Raw genomic sequence first — 15,855 nt, 5'->3', positions numbered from 1 at the left:
TACATATATATTACAACGAAACACGCATTACGAAACATCTATTAAATTTATGACTTGTTTGGCACAATGTCACTATAGTGACACTATTGTGGAAGGTTATTTATGGATCTTATGATTATTAATTAGATTTACACTTGAAAAAATAATCTCTTGACGAATACAGTTTCGAAGTAGTGAAGTTGCCCATTACCCTGAAAGGCATAAATAAATTGTATTATAAAAGTTATCACACTTGTAAAATAATAAATTTGTTAATTTTTTAATAAAAATGCAATAAATTATTAAAGTAATAATGGAGCAATAAGGAGCAGTCAAGGAGCAATCATTTTATGCTGGATTTAGTTGCACAAAGTTATTAAAAATATGTTTTTATAAATTTTACGTTTTTTGTAAATATTTTAAAAAATATTAATTTTAAAACGGGAGCAATTCTTGATTCTAAAGGAGCAATTAAGGAGGTTATCGTTTAAGCTATTGTTTATTAAAAAATATAAACTTCCAGCGCCAACTTATTTCCGATAACTCCAGTCGCTCCAGGCTGCTGCTCTCTCTGCCGGCGCCCGGTCGGCTCGGTGGTAAGTAGGAAGCAGTAGGGAGATGGCGTTCCACGCGACATAAGGCATATCGATTATGTGTGTGGGGCGGCCGGCATGGGTGAAGGCCGTCCTGGCCGTCGGACGCAGCGCGATTTCCATAACGGCTACTTGCGAGGTTTGAAGCTGTCCGGATTGATCGTCGACCGAACGATGAGCACGATCGGGAGATGATGCCGGGCACGTCTCGCCAGCTGGAAACGTCTAACGGTAGTAAGCAGTAGTAAGAAATCGACTTGTCTTCACGCTCTCCGTCGCATCTCATTAGCAAGAGGGTAGCGGGAGGGAGAGGGGACCGTCGTTACGGAATTTGACAACGGGCGACTAGGCTTCGCTTCAAACATGTTGTTGGGGATCGTGGGTTTTGACCGTCGTAAATCGCGACGTCCAATTGTTGATCGCTGACGTCCATCGATCGTCCGCGTCCGTTCGGATCTGTGCATCACTGTCCGACTGTCGTTGCGAGCTAATTTTTGCGGCGTGTTGACGTTGCACCGTTGTACCGGTGTGCAATATCGAGGACCGGCACCTGCATTTGCCCCCATTAAATTGTCTGGAACATAATTGTACCGTCGCGTTTGACTTAACTTTTGTTATTATTTGAAAAATGTTGGATATTGCATAGCAAATTAATGTTAATGTTATGTGCACATTTTAAAATTTGTTTATCGGTGTATAGATTGTGTAGATGAGAATATTTTTAATTTAGAACGACAGCTGATATAATATTGATATATAAGTTTAATTAATTTTTCATTTCAAACCATGCAATAACGTTATGTTTATTGCTCAGATCCTGTGTGGAGCACTTTAATGGAGGTCCACCATGAACCGATTGAAAAAAACTATCAGCTGCTTGAAGAGATTGGCAAGTAAGCGCTGTTACACTTCTAACTGATTTTCCTTTTATTGAAGTTTTTCTTTAACGTTCAATGATTTTTGCTATCTTGTAAAATACAGGGGTCAATTTGCTATTGTACGAAAATGTCAAGAAATAAAAACTGGAGCATTATACGCCGCAAAAATTATGCGAAAGAGGCGAGTTGCCAGAGGTGTGGCTGCTGCTGACATTGGTAGTATTTTCTTTAGCTATACCTAATACATTGCTGATACTCTTATTCTGAAAATACTCTAATATGGTAATTTTTTTCAGCACGAGAAGCTGGTCTTTTGGCTCGATTAAGACATCCTAACATTGTTTCATTATACAAAGTAATAGACACAGGAACAACAGTGGTGTTGCTTCTGGAATTGATTACGGGAGGCGAATTATTTCATTGGACTCCGTCCGGTGAAGCAGAAGCTGCTCATGTGGTACGTAAATACATTACGATTAAAGTAAATACATTAATAAATGTTCTGGGAATAATTTCTAATCTATATCCTTTCCAAGGTGCGCCAAGTTTTAATGGCACTTAATCATTTACATTCCCACCAAGTTGCTCATCTGGATATTAAGCCTGAGAATATTCTACTGTCGTCACCACCACCGATGCCTAGCATTAAGCTGATAGGTAATGTTTGCAATGCTTTGTGTTAAATAGATAAATCATTAATATAATTTTACTAGTCATTAATTTCAGTACTATTGTTCTACAGATTTAGGTCTATCGCATCGACTGGTACCTGGTTCAGAACACAGAGCACTGTTTGGCACGCCTGAATTTGTGGCACCGGAAATAGTAAATTACGAACCACTTAGCTTGGGAACTGATCTTTGGGCTGTTGGTGTATTAACGTATATTCTTCTGAGCGGAGCTTCACCATTTTTAGGCGAGGATAAGCAAGAGACATACGCAAACGTTGCTGCTTGCCAATACCAATTTGACAATGAATATTTCAGTAATGTGTCCGAGATTGCCAAAGACTTTATACGATCCTTGTTGATCAAGGATCCAAAGTAAGTTGCAGGAGAATTATAAATTTGTGAACTTATTAACTTATTATTAATAAATATATAAATGTAACAATGCCTGGACAGTCAGAGGACACGTACTTATGTCTGGACACCTTTATCATTTTAGTTCTTAAATAAGTATAAACGAAAATTAACGTTTGGATGCTATAACTAAAGTTTCAAAATACATTAAAACTATTTTTATCTTTCATTTTAATTCGCGTTATACTTATTTAACAACTAAAATGATAAAGGTGTCAAGACATAGGTACATGTCCACTGACATGTCCAGGCATTGGTACATTTACTTTAATTCGAGAAAACAAAATTATTTTTTTATTTTAGGGAGAGAGGAAATGCTGAATCGTGCCTTAAACATCCCTGGATTCTCACGGTGTGTTCCTGAAAATGACTCACATTGTTCAAAAACATTGCGATTATACATTCTGTTTTAATGTATTATTTAATTAATTTTATTCATTTTTTGACCAACTTCTATTTCAATCCGTTGTACAGTTATATCGTATATTAGATATATACGAATTATTTTTTTACATACAATATATATTACTAAATCAAAAACAGTACGCAATTTTTTTTATTGTACATACATATATACCTTGGTTATTGAAAAAAAATATTTTTTTTTAATTTTATGCATGCTGCGCGCAACAAAAGATAATGCAAAATTATTTTATAATTTCAAAGAAATTACAGTTGCATTATATCGATAAAAATTTTATTCTCTTTATACACAGGAATCTGAAGCTCCTCAAGGTCTCGGTGGAGCAATGATCAGTGCTGTGAAGCGTGGCTGTGTTGAGGCTGTCTCTCAGTTACTGTTACAGGGTGCTCCATTAAATATGAAAGACTCTGTAAGACATCTTTTATTCATTTTGCTAATATTGCGTACCGAATGATAATCCGAATAAAATGGTTGCACGTTCCTGTTTCAGAAAGAAGACACTCTTTTGCATATCGCCTGTGAGATTGGCGACGAGGGAATAACGATTTTGCTGATAGAGAGCGGAATTGATCTAGATACACCGAATAAACAAGGTCTCACGGCGTTACATGTAGCTGCTCGTCACGGACATATTAATCTTGTCAGACATTTGTGCCTTGCTGGTTGCGACGTTGATAAAACAAATCGAGGGATCCGAGCGGACGTCACGGCGATTAAGTATGGACATCCGGAGATCGCAAATTTATTAGATAAATTGAGAAATGTAAGTTCTTATATTTTACAATACACAATGCTTTCCACGTTTGGAAGAATTATGCGAAAGTCGAATCTTGTTTTAAATCATTTTTAGTTGAATCAGCGCGAAAATTACATTCGTCAGCTGCAACCGACACACAGACCGATAGACCGGCTGCATATAAGACTGCTCGGGCATTGCGCCTCTGGAAAAACATCATTAATCAATTCTTTAAAATCTGGACTATTTAGTTTTGGCTTCTTTCGAAGGTCGAGAAGCCAGAATTGTAGCGCTAAGGTAGGTGCATGCGATAAAAATGTAATAAATGATAAATAAATAATAAAAATTATTGATATGTAGAGAGAACCAAGTATCGAACTCGACGTGACGAGTAAACACGGGTCTCTCAGTTTTGAGTACAGCGATAGTGAGTATGAAGGTACTCAGGGAGTAGAGTGGAGTCGCGGTAATGTAGGTGAGCGAATTATACTTAATTATTACTTAATTTAACACAAATATATGGAGTTATGGTAATGTAATAGAGATTGAACACTTTTGTAATATGTATTTTTAAATATTTAATGTGATAGATTGTTTTAAAACTTAAATATGTCATATGGATGTATTTAATTGACCAGGTGGCGAATGCGTCTTTTGGGAGTTATGTGGACGCGAAGAGTTTCTGGCGTCTTATCATTACGTACTTACATTCCAGCAACCAGCAGTGCATCTTATTACAGTCAGTTTGAGAGAACCACTGACCGTTCAACTTCAGCAGATAAAATTCTGGCTGCAATTTATTTTGGATCGTATTAATCCGACTAATGTTGGTAAGATACTGTTGTGTTCGAATCTTTTGTATTGTAATTAATTAATTTTTATGGATAAATTTCGTAATTTTAATTTTTGCCTCTTTTATTAAAGGATTTGGTGGCAAATGCAACGACGTAAAAGTAATCTTAGTCGGTACTTACGCACCAGAACCTTTAGCTCCGAATTCTAACGGCGGCAATCTACTCGCACCACTCTTGCCATTTCTGAAAGACTTTACATCAATTTTAGGAGAAGAACCTCAAATGGTAGCATTAGACGCAACTAATCCTTCTAGTCCTGGCCTGAAACTCCTCAGATCTTATTTAAATAATGCGAGGATGGAATTTCTCGAGGTAAAATGATGATTATATTCTTTGTAAAATTATAAATTTATCATATTTCATCTATAACATTAGAAGAGATATTATATTTCTCATCATTCACTTGTCTATGCATAAATAAAAATTGGCGAGCAATCACGAATTCAGCAAATCTTTTTCTGATGCCAATTTGTAATCTCTTCTGATTTTATATCTTTACCATCGATATTATACATATCTTTAATCCACTTCGAAATATATATCAGTAAATGCATGATATCAGTATGCTTGATACTAAATATATGCGAACAGAACCGTTTGATTCTGCAGCCTGTTGATACAAGCAATTGTAACTAACGCAACCTTATGTAAATAATCACATTTCCGCAGGAAATTGTACAAATTTGTACAGCATGTAATAAATGTGCTCATTAACCCTTTCGTGAAACGGTTCTGATCAATAATGATTTACCTCATTACGCTGTTGTTTGTATAATTCATTCATCAATTTCGAAATTTACAGTGTCAATATATTGTCGAATCAGGCATTGACCCTCAACGGAGGCAATGCGACAATTTCTATAATCACTTATATGATTTTCCTCTAACATCCATGATGCATGGTTGATTTGATATATGTACAAATAATTGAAAATATTGAAAGTACCTTCTGTGTCTCGTGACTTTCGACGACATTCAATTATTTGCGATGTTTGATTGATTGAGCGCACCATTTCCAATAAAAAGATCCGATATCATGTGATATATATGTGTATATATATATATATATATATCACATTGAATCGAATTTATTAAGAACATATGTTTTAGTTGCTGGTTATTTGGCCATTAATGTTTATTAACAAGCCTTAATGCATGCAATGCATGATGTAGGATGGACCGGAAGTTGCAGAAAGTATTCTCCGACGTGACGCGCCGCGTGCTGCGGCTACATACGTGCCCCTGGCGAATCTTGATAAACAGGTCGAAATACTTCTCTCAATTCCTTTAAATAATTCTGAATGATGTGTATAAACTGAAACTGTACTTTGGTTCAATAGTTGCACTAATGCTTTCTCCCATGTATACATACATGCACTATATTATCTATCTTAAAAAGAATAAAAGAGATTCTCTCTCTTGTATATATTTTCTGCATCAATGTGATATTGGGATAAAGATAGAATTCTATTACTATGGATATTAATTACGTATTATAGAGCGCCTTAGTGTGGACTGGTCTCGCCGAAGCATGGAGGTCGTACATGCAGTCATTAGAAGTGCCTCCGTTAATGCTTACTCAGGAAGAATTTCTGAACGAGGTTCGAAAGATCAATCCTTTAGTATGTTTGGAACATTGCAGACATCTCGGATTACAGTTACAGGTTTGTAGTTTATTAATTCCAATTTAATTTATAAGATGTTACTTTTTTCTCTAATAACAAGTATTTATATTAAATTACAGAACTTGGGGGAATGCATTCTTTTACCTGGAAACCTGATAGTACTTAGTCCCGAATGGTTTTGGCAAGATGTGCTAAATTGGCAATTAAGCCCCGATCAAAGAGGACGATTGGGCGGTCGAACCACCGGTGTTTACACCTTAGAAGATTTTCAAGCACGATGTCCGTGCCCTGCCGCTCAAGCTCTGCAAGCTTTACAAGCAGTCAATTTATGCGTTCCGGTATGTTTTAGGAAATCTGATTAATTGATCGATTATTATTTGATTATTAAATTTTAGTGCGAAGTGGATGACGACGAAGTGGAGTACGAGATACCGTGTTTAAACCTTGTAGAGCGTCTACCGGGTTTATGGGAACCGTGGAAACCATGTTCCAACGCGTTACCTCACACTGGTTTACGCCTTTGTCCAGAAGAAGCGCCTTTATACCATTTAACTGCTATATTTACGCACTTACAGGTAATCAATCTTTATAATAAAGAAAATGTGACAGTAGAAGAATATTGAAAGTACTAGAATACTAACGGGAACACTATGCGCTTCTCTTCACTGATTTCGATAAAATTTACAGCAATGATAGAAGATACTACCTAATTAACAGATATAAAGCCGTCTTTCTGAATGGATCTTCGAAGCTGAGTTATAAGTAGTTAAAAGTGGATCCTTCCCCTGATATGACACTTTAACGATGAATAATGTTAAGCTGTTATGGCTCAGCGACTAGAGCTTTAAATTAGTGTTCCGTAAAACACTCTAGCTCGCGTACGGCTAATACCGGAAATTTTTCTTTTTAAATTTTTGTTTTTTATCTGAGAATGTTTATCGATTAATTTTTTTTATTTGTTTATTCAGTTATTTAGTTTTTCATTGATTTAGAAGAAACAGAATAGCGTTTCAGCTTCGAAGAAGAAAAACGATTTTACATGTATTAGGTAGACTGGTAGATAGTATCTTCTACCATTGCTGTAAGTTTTATCGAAATTGGTGAAGAGCAGCACGTAGTGCCTCCTTGCAAGAATACTGAAATACTGAAATTGTAGGCGCAACTGAGAAAAATTACTCAAACGTGGGATCCATCGAATTCGGATTTGTATCAGTGGTGGCGAGGATCAAAACTATGTTTGGGACCTTGTGAGAGTATAATCACTTTCGAGGAAGAGGAACACAGCTGCGTGGAAATTCAAGTTCGCGGTCCGCGTGGTTCCAGTGCGCAGTGTTTTGCTCTTCTCAGCGTGATTCTGGATGCGATGGATACAACCATCGAATTAGTCGCCCCTGGAATGTTACTCGAGAGGCATTGGTTGAGTCCTAGCCAGCTTCGAGAATACGACGAGGTAAGTAAAGATTAAAAAAGTACATATTTAGATTTATATATTATAAAATAAAAAAATTGTGATTGTGTGTGTTTATTTTAATCGATACATTTGCAGATAGTTCACTCTTGGGCGCCAGCCACTGTTATATCAGCTTTAATTGGCAAAGGTCTCGAAGAGGCAACCCTTAAGAATCCTCTAAACGACCGACAAGAAACCGTGTGGGAGATAGTAAGTTGCGGTCTGCCATTGATGGAGAATTGCGTTCCCGGGCCGAAGCAACCTGTAAAATACATTAAGCCTGCTGTGCAGCGGCGGCTGGCGCAGATGCTGGATCCACCTGATCATCACGGAAGAGATTGGTGCTTACTCGCTGTAAGGCTCGGTTTGGGGGATCGCGTCGCCCAACTAGATAGTACAGTGGACAGTCCAACTTTGAGGTGAAAAAACTTTTGAAACATGCCGATTACGTCGTAACCATAGACGTATATCTATGGTCGTAACGCAACTGAGTATTCTAAAAATTCCATATTTGATTCACAGGCTACTGAACTGCGCGGGTGCGGAATGCACCGTAGGTTTGCTGGTGCAACAATTGCGAGCGCTAGATCGCGAGGACGCCGTGCACCTGTTGCTCACGTATACGCCAACCTACGTGCTATTGATGTCCATCGACTCTGAGACAGGGTCTAATCTTTCCAGATGACGATGTTGCTCTCATCAATGGCGCATCAGCACCTTCTAGGTGTTCTTTTTCCCGAAACACCGCACGTTTGATGGATAGCATTGTCTTTCTATTTCCGCCCAGTGTACATTGTACGTTAATTTGTTAAGTACGTGTATGTTCTTATATGTGTAACTTAACTTTAACGATCGATCGCATTGCGCTTCGAGCTGAATGATATAAGGGAGATCCGTGACGTTTTTTGTACTTTGTTTTATATTCTTTCTTTTTCTTTATTATTATTTTTTTATTTTGTACTTACTAGCCGATGAAGTACTTGTTAACTCACATTACTATATTGATTTGTGGTATGATTATCGTAAATGGAAATCGATTTCTTCTCACACCTTTTAATTTGTATTAATTATTTAGACAGAAAGTGGTATTACTTAATACTTTTTATTTCTTGATAGAATTGTGCTGTGGTTAATATTACATTAATAAGCGTTGTGTTATTGTGCAGTTTGCATTTTTCTTGTTATATGAAGCTGTTAATTCCAAGGAAATGATGCATTTACATATTGTAATATGCGATATGATCATATTTGATACTGATATTGTTTTGAGTGCTTTTCTTGATACGCCAATATGATCTTGATATATACAAATACACATGTATTACACATGTATATGTGTATATGTATATATATACACATGTATATTACATCTTGCCAAAAGTCTATGTCAATATGCACTGCTTTTTCAATACTTCGAAATATTTATCAAGCATGTATATATGCGCAAAAAGAGTGAAACAACAATTTGCACAGTTTACTATTACTTTTGGATACATCGACTGTGTACATTCGAATACAGTTGGGTGCATATTTCTATTGAACTTTATGCAACATCTTTACTGCGTGCCATATAAAAAAAATGGTAAAAGTATATGCGATATTCAGAAAAAGAGATATACTAAAAGTATAACAGTCAAACTAATTCTTCTGTAACATGACTGCGTTACTTTTTATTGTAAGTAACATTTACAATTATAAAAGTCTACTTATCTACATACCTGTGAATCAACTAGAAAATCGATCTCACCAACGTGTAACAGTTAATTAAGAAGTATGTACTATTAACAGTAAAAACATTCACATCGAAACATCTGTAGAATTTTATTCGGGTAGCTCTCTTTTCTCATCAACATCTTATAATAGCTTAAACGAAGAAGTTACATGTTATAATCTGAGACTGTTGTAAAAATAAACTGGTGAAATTATTAAATATATCTTTCGCTAGATTTAATTGTCTTATTTATTATTATATCATTTTCATCTAATAAGTCGTCTTTACATAAAGAATTTATATCTCACTTGTCTGTCTATTTGCTAATTTCTAGATTTGTAAAATAATTCCACAGATGGTTTTTACCCCCTTATTTTCGACTTGTTAAATTTCTCGATCTATTTTCTAGATATACGATTTTTTCTATAATGTCATAAAATCCTTTTCAGGTAGATTTTTAATCTCAAATTTCGGAACTTTAAATTTCATTGGTGCAGTGGCTTCATCGAAAGCTCCCGCGCGTGACATCAACTCGTTCGATAGGCAGGACATCGATCAGCGGGAAGATTCGAAGCCAGTTCACGCAGATTGACATTTTAACGCGACTCATAATGTCAATTGGGCCTATGTGACGATGGACCTAGTCAGGCTGTTTACTACGGGGAGTTGATTACGTGGTCGGTAGAAAACAGGAACGGGATTCTTTTCGGGGGGCCGAGAATAGCATGGGAACGGGCAGATATCGCGTTTCGTAGGCAGGCCGCGGCGACGACGGCGGAGGGTAAGTTTCGGGACGACAGCCAAAGTCCCCAAGCAATTATAGAATTGGATTGGATCGGGGAGTTCGGGAAGGTGGCCGGCATCGCCACCGAAATCGGTTTCGTTTTATTTTAGCTTAGCTGTCGAAAGCATCCGGTTGTGCATTCTCCCCGCGGATCAGCGTCACGATCACAGTGAGTGTCCCCCTTAGTAGGAATTTCTCTGCTCGTCCAGCACCACCGCGCGAAATTTATTAAACGATTAATAGGGTGATACAGATACATCGGGCGTTGAATGACGGGGTGAAATCTCGCGGCGAGTAATACCCGACGTTCGCTTGTGATTGCACCACTCGTCGTCCTTCTTTTACTCGCTTTATTTAAGGTATGGGCCCTGCTCGCTGTGAATAATTAAAACATTTGTTCAGGATTTTATTAGAATTAATTAAAATATTTTCATATTTTAATTTTAATTAAAATACTTGTATTTTTATTATTTTATTTTATTTAACTTATATTTTAGTTAAGTGCGCGATTTATGAATTTTGTGAGTTTGGATCGAGCAATTATTAGCGTAATTTTCATCGATTAAAATTGTACTTTAACTTTACAAGATAATTATGATATCCAGGATAATTGATAAGAGGAAAGTCCAAAATCGCGCGTCACGATGGAGGCGATCAAGAAAAAAATCGCGGCGTTGAAACTCGAGATGGATGCCGCGAACGAGAAGGTCGAAACCAATGAGACGAAAGCGAAACAAGAAAATATAAGAGCAGACAGGCTGAACGACGAACTTAGAGATCTGCAGAAACGACTTGTACAATTGGAACGAGATTATACTAACGCCAAAGTTAACTTGGAACAATCAACCGCTGATCTAGAGCAGTGCGAGAAATCTTGGTCCAGAGTGCGTAATAATGATTAAAACGAATGGATTTTCTAAATCAGATTTCCTACAATATAAGCAAGTTTTTTTTTCTTCATAAGCGTGTGATAAATTTCTACGAAGAAAACAGTTTTCTAATAATAACATAATTTGTTGAAGCTATCAATTATTAAAGCTATTAAGAGACGCTATCAAAAAGCTATAGCAATTAATATTCTTCGATAAGTATCTATCTAAAGAACTTTTCACCTTGTACCAATTAATCGTGTTCTACATATAGGCTGAGCAAGATCGTACCGTCTTAACGAAGAAAGTGCAGGAGATCGAAGCGAGTCTTACCAAAAAGGAGGAGCTGCGTCTTTCCGCCACACTAAAACTCGCACGTGCGACCGAACTCGCGGACGACGCGCAGAGGTTCATAAATTTAACGCCGGATTTTAACGTTTTGCAAATGTCATACGTTTGCAAAACATAAGTTAAACAGATTATACATAAATTGACCGATAAGATAAATTATAGAACAAGATTTGACGAAGCAATGCTATTTTCCTTTTTTCTTACGTACAGAATGTGTAACGTCCTGACGGAGAGGAGTCGCTTGGACGAGGAACGTATGGAGAAGCTGATGTCGGAATTAAAAGACGCAAGATTAATCGCCGAAGACGCTGACGCGAAATCCGACGATATAGCCAGGAAATTACAATTCGTGGAGGAGGAGTTGGAAGCTGCTGAAGAAAGAGTGAAGACTAGCGAAGCGTATGCATAGCGATTATAATTTGCGTTATATACATATAAAAAAATATATATTATATATATATGTAAATTTTCTCACTTGAAATATCTTTCGCAGAAAAATCGTAGAACGCGAGGACGAGCTCTTCATTGTACAGAATATCGTAAAATCCCTTGAAGTATCCGAGGAAAAGGTGACGTAACATAAATACACTGCGATAGTTATTAATCGCGCTGCAATATCACTTCTCGATTATTTTGATTTCAGGCAAACCAGCGAGTAGAAGATTTTAAGCTGCAGCTGAAATCTTTGAAGAAAAAACTGAAGGAGGCAGAGAAGCGTGCAATCACCGCCGAAAGGACGGTCAAGGCGTTATTAAAGGAAATGGACATGAAGGAAGGTAAGACTCTTCTGTAGATTTTATTTCCAAGTATTCCAATTATTCTATAAATTATTTTTAAAAAATTATTCTGCTCTTTCTTTTTTCCTATACCATAGAGAAATTGTTGATTGTTTCAGACGAACTCAGAGAAGAAAGGGAAAAGTACAAGGCGGTCTGCGACGACATGGACGCGACATTCGCCGAGATGACAGGCTATTAACATCTTGCGGACAGACTTGATTTAACTCTCGCTGCTACTCCTACGCTTCCCTCCGCTTATTCGCTATCTTTTAATATTCACTAGTTCGGCTCGTTGTGCTTAAATGTCGCTTAAATGCCGTTCGTTTTGTTGTACGGAGAGCCGTGAGCGATATTAGAAATAATCTGCTTCGCGCAATAATATACTGATGGACAAGGCAATGCAATGCGACTTGTTACTATAACTGCTTCGCTTCGTGTAATATCTTGCCAAGATCGAACAACTAGTTCATGGTCGCTTGTTGTTCACTATGTCAATCGAAGATTCACAATTTCATCTATTTCTTTTTCTTTCAGAGGCGTTGGAGGGATTTAATGTCGTACGCGCGAGCGAGGCCATGATATCGCGCATCCTTTTTACCATTCAATGTAAAATGTGTATTTTCAATAAATAGTATCACAAATTCTCTAATGAGTTTTAATCCTTGATGTATCATGCTGTCAATATTTTATAAAGTTTTCAAAACCGACCAAATAAATATTATAGGAATATAATGAATAAAAGTTAATTTTTAATTTTATTCGCTTTTTAATATGATATCAATAATCAATTTCCCTAATATTAAATATTATTTATAAAATAGATTGACAAAAGATATAACTGTGAAATTGAAAATAAGGCTCCTGTTGACTCACTGCAGCCATGTTTGATTGATAACGTCAGGAGCGAACAAATATATATCATGAAAATATTCTTGCAACGTACATACATTAAAATAAAAATGGTTTGCAATAAAATAGCGTTTTTATAATCGATGGAATAGACTTGTAAAATATACCGAAAACTACCTTTTTGTTATGGTAATCAATAAATTGATAACCCACATATGTCGAATTGAATTGCGTCTAATCAAGAACGAAGACAAGCTGTCGAATTGAGATAAATATTTGCTTTCACATGTTAAATTATAATAAAATTATAAAATGGGAGTCTTCGGTATATTATAACACTACAACAATTATTTTAAATATAACAATTTTAAATATAAAAGCTATTAAAAGACGCTATCAAAAAGCTATAGCAATCAATTTTCTTCGACAATATTTTTATAAAAAACTGCACTAGAACAAGAAATAGCGCTGTAGGTTGTAAGAATAATTTAGTTTTTTAACGTTATTTTTCACTTCTTTTAATTCAATTTTGCTAAATTTTGTGAGTGTACTGTTAACGCGGACTTAGCCAGCAGGAGCCTTATATCTTAACGTTCATGCATTAAAAATATGAAATAAAAGATATGTGTGTTATTTAAAGTAAAAAATAGAGATATACTACATCCATTATGAAACTTATTTTATAACATAATAATTGTTAAACAGATATAATACAAAATAAGTAAATGTAATGATCGATGTATCTGCGATCGGCAACAATCATCGGCACAACAAAGCAGACTACTGCTTTAAGAAGAGTCCAAGAATTCGTTTGAGCCTAACTAAAGCGACGGTCGCTTTTATCCTTTTGCATTGCATTGAGTCTATAAAACATTGTCCTCATCGGTCACTGAGTACAGTAACCCACGGACGTTGCATTTTGATACTTCGCTCGTTTCTGCGGTAATTAAAAATTCTGTTTAGCAGAGTGTAAAGCTGAAAATTATCATTTTTATACGCGGCAAGAAGATACTTCAAAGTGAAAGTGTTTTACGTGGATTTAGTCAAAGAGCGTTCTTGATTGGACAACTTGCAATAAAAAGAATATAAAATAATATAAACAAAAATAATTATCGTAAATTAAAAATATCAAAAATTATTATAAAAATCTTTGCTGTACTTTGCTACGACAAAGTTGATTAGCTAATAAAAATTTAATTTTTACGACTTAATAAAGCTGTTAAAATATAATTCATTTAAACGCAACAATTTATCTATTAAAACTTCTGTTAACGATCGTTGATTAAAAAGAATATTTCTAATTAATTTCCAACGAAGACATGAACGTCATTAAGAAACGACTGCAGACGTTAAAGCTCGAGAAAGATCTTGCGATGGACAAAGCTGATCTATGCGATCAGCAGGCGAAGGAAGCAAATCGGAGGGAAGAAAAATTGAGGGATGAGGTTCGTGAACTGGCGAAAAAGCTAATGCAAATGGAGCACGATTTGGAAGTTAGTAAGGCCCAACTGGTGAAATCAAACAGAGATCTTGAGATAAAGGAGAGGATCTATATCGTGGTTAGTGAATCGGAAGAAATGTATCACATGCGTACGCAATATTCGATTTGCTTCTACATCAATTATAAAATTACAGACGCAGTCGGAACTGGCGGTGTTGAATAGAAAAATGCAGCAGTGCATGCAGAATTTAGAAAAGTCGGAGGAGCGACGTTTGTCGGCTCAAGCAAAACTCGCGCAAGCCATGGAAACTGCTGAAGACGCAAAGCGGTATAAATATTTATGCTTCTATATAAAATTTACCATGCAAATTTTTTGCTATAAAATATTTTTTAACGTATTATACACATAATTGATACGACAAATATTTCATATTAATAGTTGTTAAAATATTGTAGAGATTAAATTTTTATTAACACCAACATTGTTTTTTTCTTTGCGAGAAATATTATGAGCTGTTATAACCGTGAAACTATTCTTATTCAGCATCTGCAAAGTCCTGGAAAACAGGAGCAAGCAGGATGAAGAGAGAATGGACCAATTGATGGCGCAGTTGAAGGAAGCAAGGCTCATTGCTGAAGACGCTGACACGAAATCGGACGAGATTTCGAGGAAATTGGCGTTCGTCGAGGACGAGCTCGAAGCGGCGGAAGAAAGAGTTAAATCGAGCGAAGCGTACGCGATTCTCTAAATATAGAGACTGGCGTTCTTTTCGGCTGAACCTTTTCCCACTTCTCTATTTTCAGTTTAAACGGGAACGTTTCACAATGTATCCTACTTTCGAGGACTTCTTTTTACCTTTGCATGAAAATAATTTAGATATACATTAAAACGTGTGCATGAAAGATTTTCTACTCACTTAAAAGAGCTTAACACGCTTGACGCAGGATATTATGTTTTAGGAAAATTCTCGAGAGAGAAGACGAGTTATTTATCATCGGCAATATATTCAAGTCCTTGGAGGTGTCCGAAGAGAAAGTAGATATTCTTTTATGCTATAATGAGTTTGTATCTTTTTTATCTAAAAAATTAGAAATATATAAAGACTGTTTGTCAGGCTAACCAAAGGGTAGAAGAATTTAAAGCGCAGCTAAAGGAATTAAAAGTGAGACTGAAGGCTGCTGAAAGACGTGCCATAACTGCCGAGAAAACTGTCAAGATATTCGCGAAAGAAGTTGACAAGAGGGAAGGTAATAATCGTGTTATACGCATATTTTATAGATTTTAAATTTTCACACTTTTGAAAACGATACCGAGAGGGTTATTAATAAATTGTCGTTCACGTTTTTAGATTATCTGCTAAAAGAAAAGGAAAAATACAAATATATCTGCGACGATCTGGACTCCACGTTTTCGGAGCTTACGGGATACTGAGCAGACTTTGCAAAATCA

The 15,855-nt window shown here is 36.2% G+C and overlaps 3 protein-coding genes across 8 annotated transcripts; all 3 read left to right on the top strand.

Moving 5' to 3' along the window:
• The first annotated feature begins 605 nt into the window (after positions 1-605).
• Positions 606-9,567, top strand: LOC139776757 (death-associated protein kinase 1). 5 transcript variants are annotated; one of them, XM_071713663.1, is made up of 20 exons: positions 606-803; positions 1,387-1,465; positions 1,554-1,666; positions 1,747-1,907; positions 1,987-2,107; positions 2,193-2,493; positions 2,836-2,884; positions 3,249-3,365; positions 3,447-3,719; positions 3,807-3,989; positions 4,053-4,167; positions 4,331-4,522; positions 4,617-4,858; positions 5,720-5,809; positions 6,046-6,210; positions 6,291-6,509; positions 6,567-6,746; positions 7,328-7,621; positions 7,718-8,040; positions 8,144-9,567. In XM_071713663.1, exons 1-20 carry the CDS (start codon positions 764-766, stop codon positions 8,304-8,306), a joined length of 3,420 nt encoding a protein of 1,139 aa, XP_071569764.1. In that variant the 5' UTR covers positions 606-763; the 3' UTR covers positions 8,307-9,567. The 5 variants fall into 5 exon arrangements, with proteins under 5 accessions (XP_071569764.1, XP_071569763.1, XP_071569765.1 ...); XM_071713662.1 differs by having other exon boundaries at positions 606-806; XM_071713664.1 differs by having other exon boundaries at positions 607-816.
• Positions 9,568-9,639: 72 nt separating this feature from the next.
• LOC139776758 (tropomyosin) lies at positions 9,640-12,759 on the top strand. 2 transcript variants are annotated; one of them, XM_071713668.1, is made up of 7 exons: positions 9,640-10,475; positions 10,722-11,000; positions 11,260-11,393; positions 11,547-11,735; positions 11,830-11,905; positions 11,980-12,112; positions 12,232-12,759. In XM_071713668.1, exons 2-7 carry the CDS (start codon positions 10,761-10,763, stop codon positions 12,312-12,314), a joined length of 855 nt encoding a protein of 284 aa, XP_071569769.1. In that variant the 5' UTR covers positions 9,640-10,475; positions 10,722-10,760; the 3' UTR covers positions 12,315-12,759. The 2 variants fall into 2 exon arrangements, with proteins under 2 accessions (XP_071569769.1, XP_071569770.1); XM_071713669.1 differs by having other exon boundaries at positions 9,640-11,000.
• A 329-nt stretch (positions 12,760-13,088) lies between these two features.
• LOC139776759 (tropomyosin) lies at positions 13,089-15,837 on the top strand. The gene is made up of 6 exons (XM_071713670.1): positions 13,089-14,523; positions 14,600-14,733; positions 14,950-15,138; positions 15,366-15,441; positions 15,521-15,653; positions 15,755-15,837. Exons 1-6 carry the CDS (start codon positions 14,284-14,286, stop codon positions 15,835-15,837), a joined length of 855 nt encoding a protein of 284 aa, XP_071569771.1. The 5' UTR covers positions 13,089-14,283.
• The last annotated feature ends 18 nt before the right edge of the window (positions 15,838-15,855 follow it).

Source organism: Temnothorax nylanderi, unplaced genomic scaffold (genome assembly GCF_030848795.1).
Source record: "Temnothorax nylanderi isolate EJ_2023f unplaced genomic scaffold, tnyl_v1.0 TNYL_tig0127_pilon, whole genome shotgun sequence".
NCBI classification, from domain to species: Eukaryota; Metazoa; Arthropoda; class Insecta; order Hymenoptera; family Formicidae; genus Temnothorax; species Temnothorax nylanderi.
This window is presented reverse-complemented; position numbering and strand designations above follow the sequence as displayed.

Bases quoted from the DNA above. Each gene is read 5' to 3' on its own strand.
- LOC139776758 (XM_071713668.1), top strand. From the start codon at position 10,761: ATGGAGGCGATCAAGAAAAAAATCGCGGCGTTGAAACTCGAGATGGAT. The intron at 11,001-11,259 runs GTGCGTAATAAT...TTCTACATATAG, and splicing joins GCGAGAAATCTTGGTCCAGA to GCTGAGCAAGATCGTACCGT. The intron at 11,736-11,829 runs GTATGCATAGCG...TATCTTTCGCAG, and splicing joins AGAGTGAAGACTAGCGAAGC to AAAAATCGTAGAACGCGAGG.
- LOC139776759 (XM_071713670.1), top strand. From the start codon at position 14,284: ATGAACGTCATTAAGAAACGACTGCAGACGTTAAAGCTCGAGAAAGAT. The intron at 15,139-15,365 runs GTACGCGATTCT...ATTATGTTTTAG, and splicing joins AGAGTTAAATCGAGCGAAGC to GAAAATTCTCGAGAGAGAAG. The intron at 15,654-15,754 runs GTAATAATCGTG...TCACGTTTTTAG, and splicing joins AGAAGTTGACAAGAGGGAAG to ATTATCTGCTAAAAGAAAAG.
- LOC139776757 (XM_071713662.1), top strand. From the start codon at position 764: ATGATGCCGGGCACGTCTCGCCAGCTGGAAACGTCTAACGGTA. The intron at 3,366-3,446 runs GTAAGACATCTT...TTCCTGTTTCAG, and splicing joins CATTAAATATGAAAGACTCT to AAAGAAGACACTCTTTTGCA. The intron at 3,720-3,806 runs GTAAGTTCTTAT...AATCATTTTTAG, and splicing joins TATTAGATAAATTGAGAAAT to TTGAATCAGCGCGAAAATTA.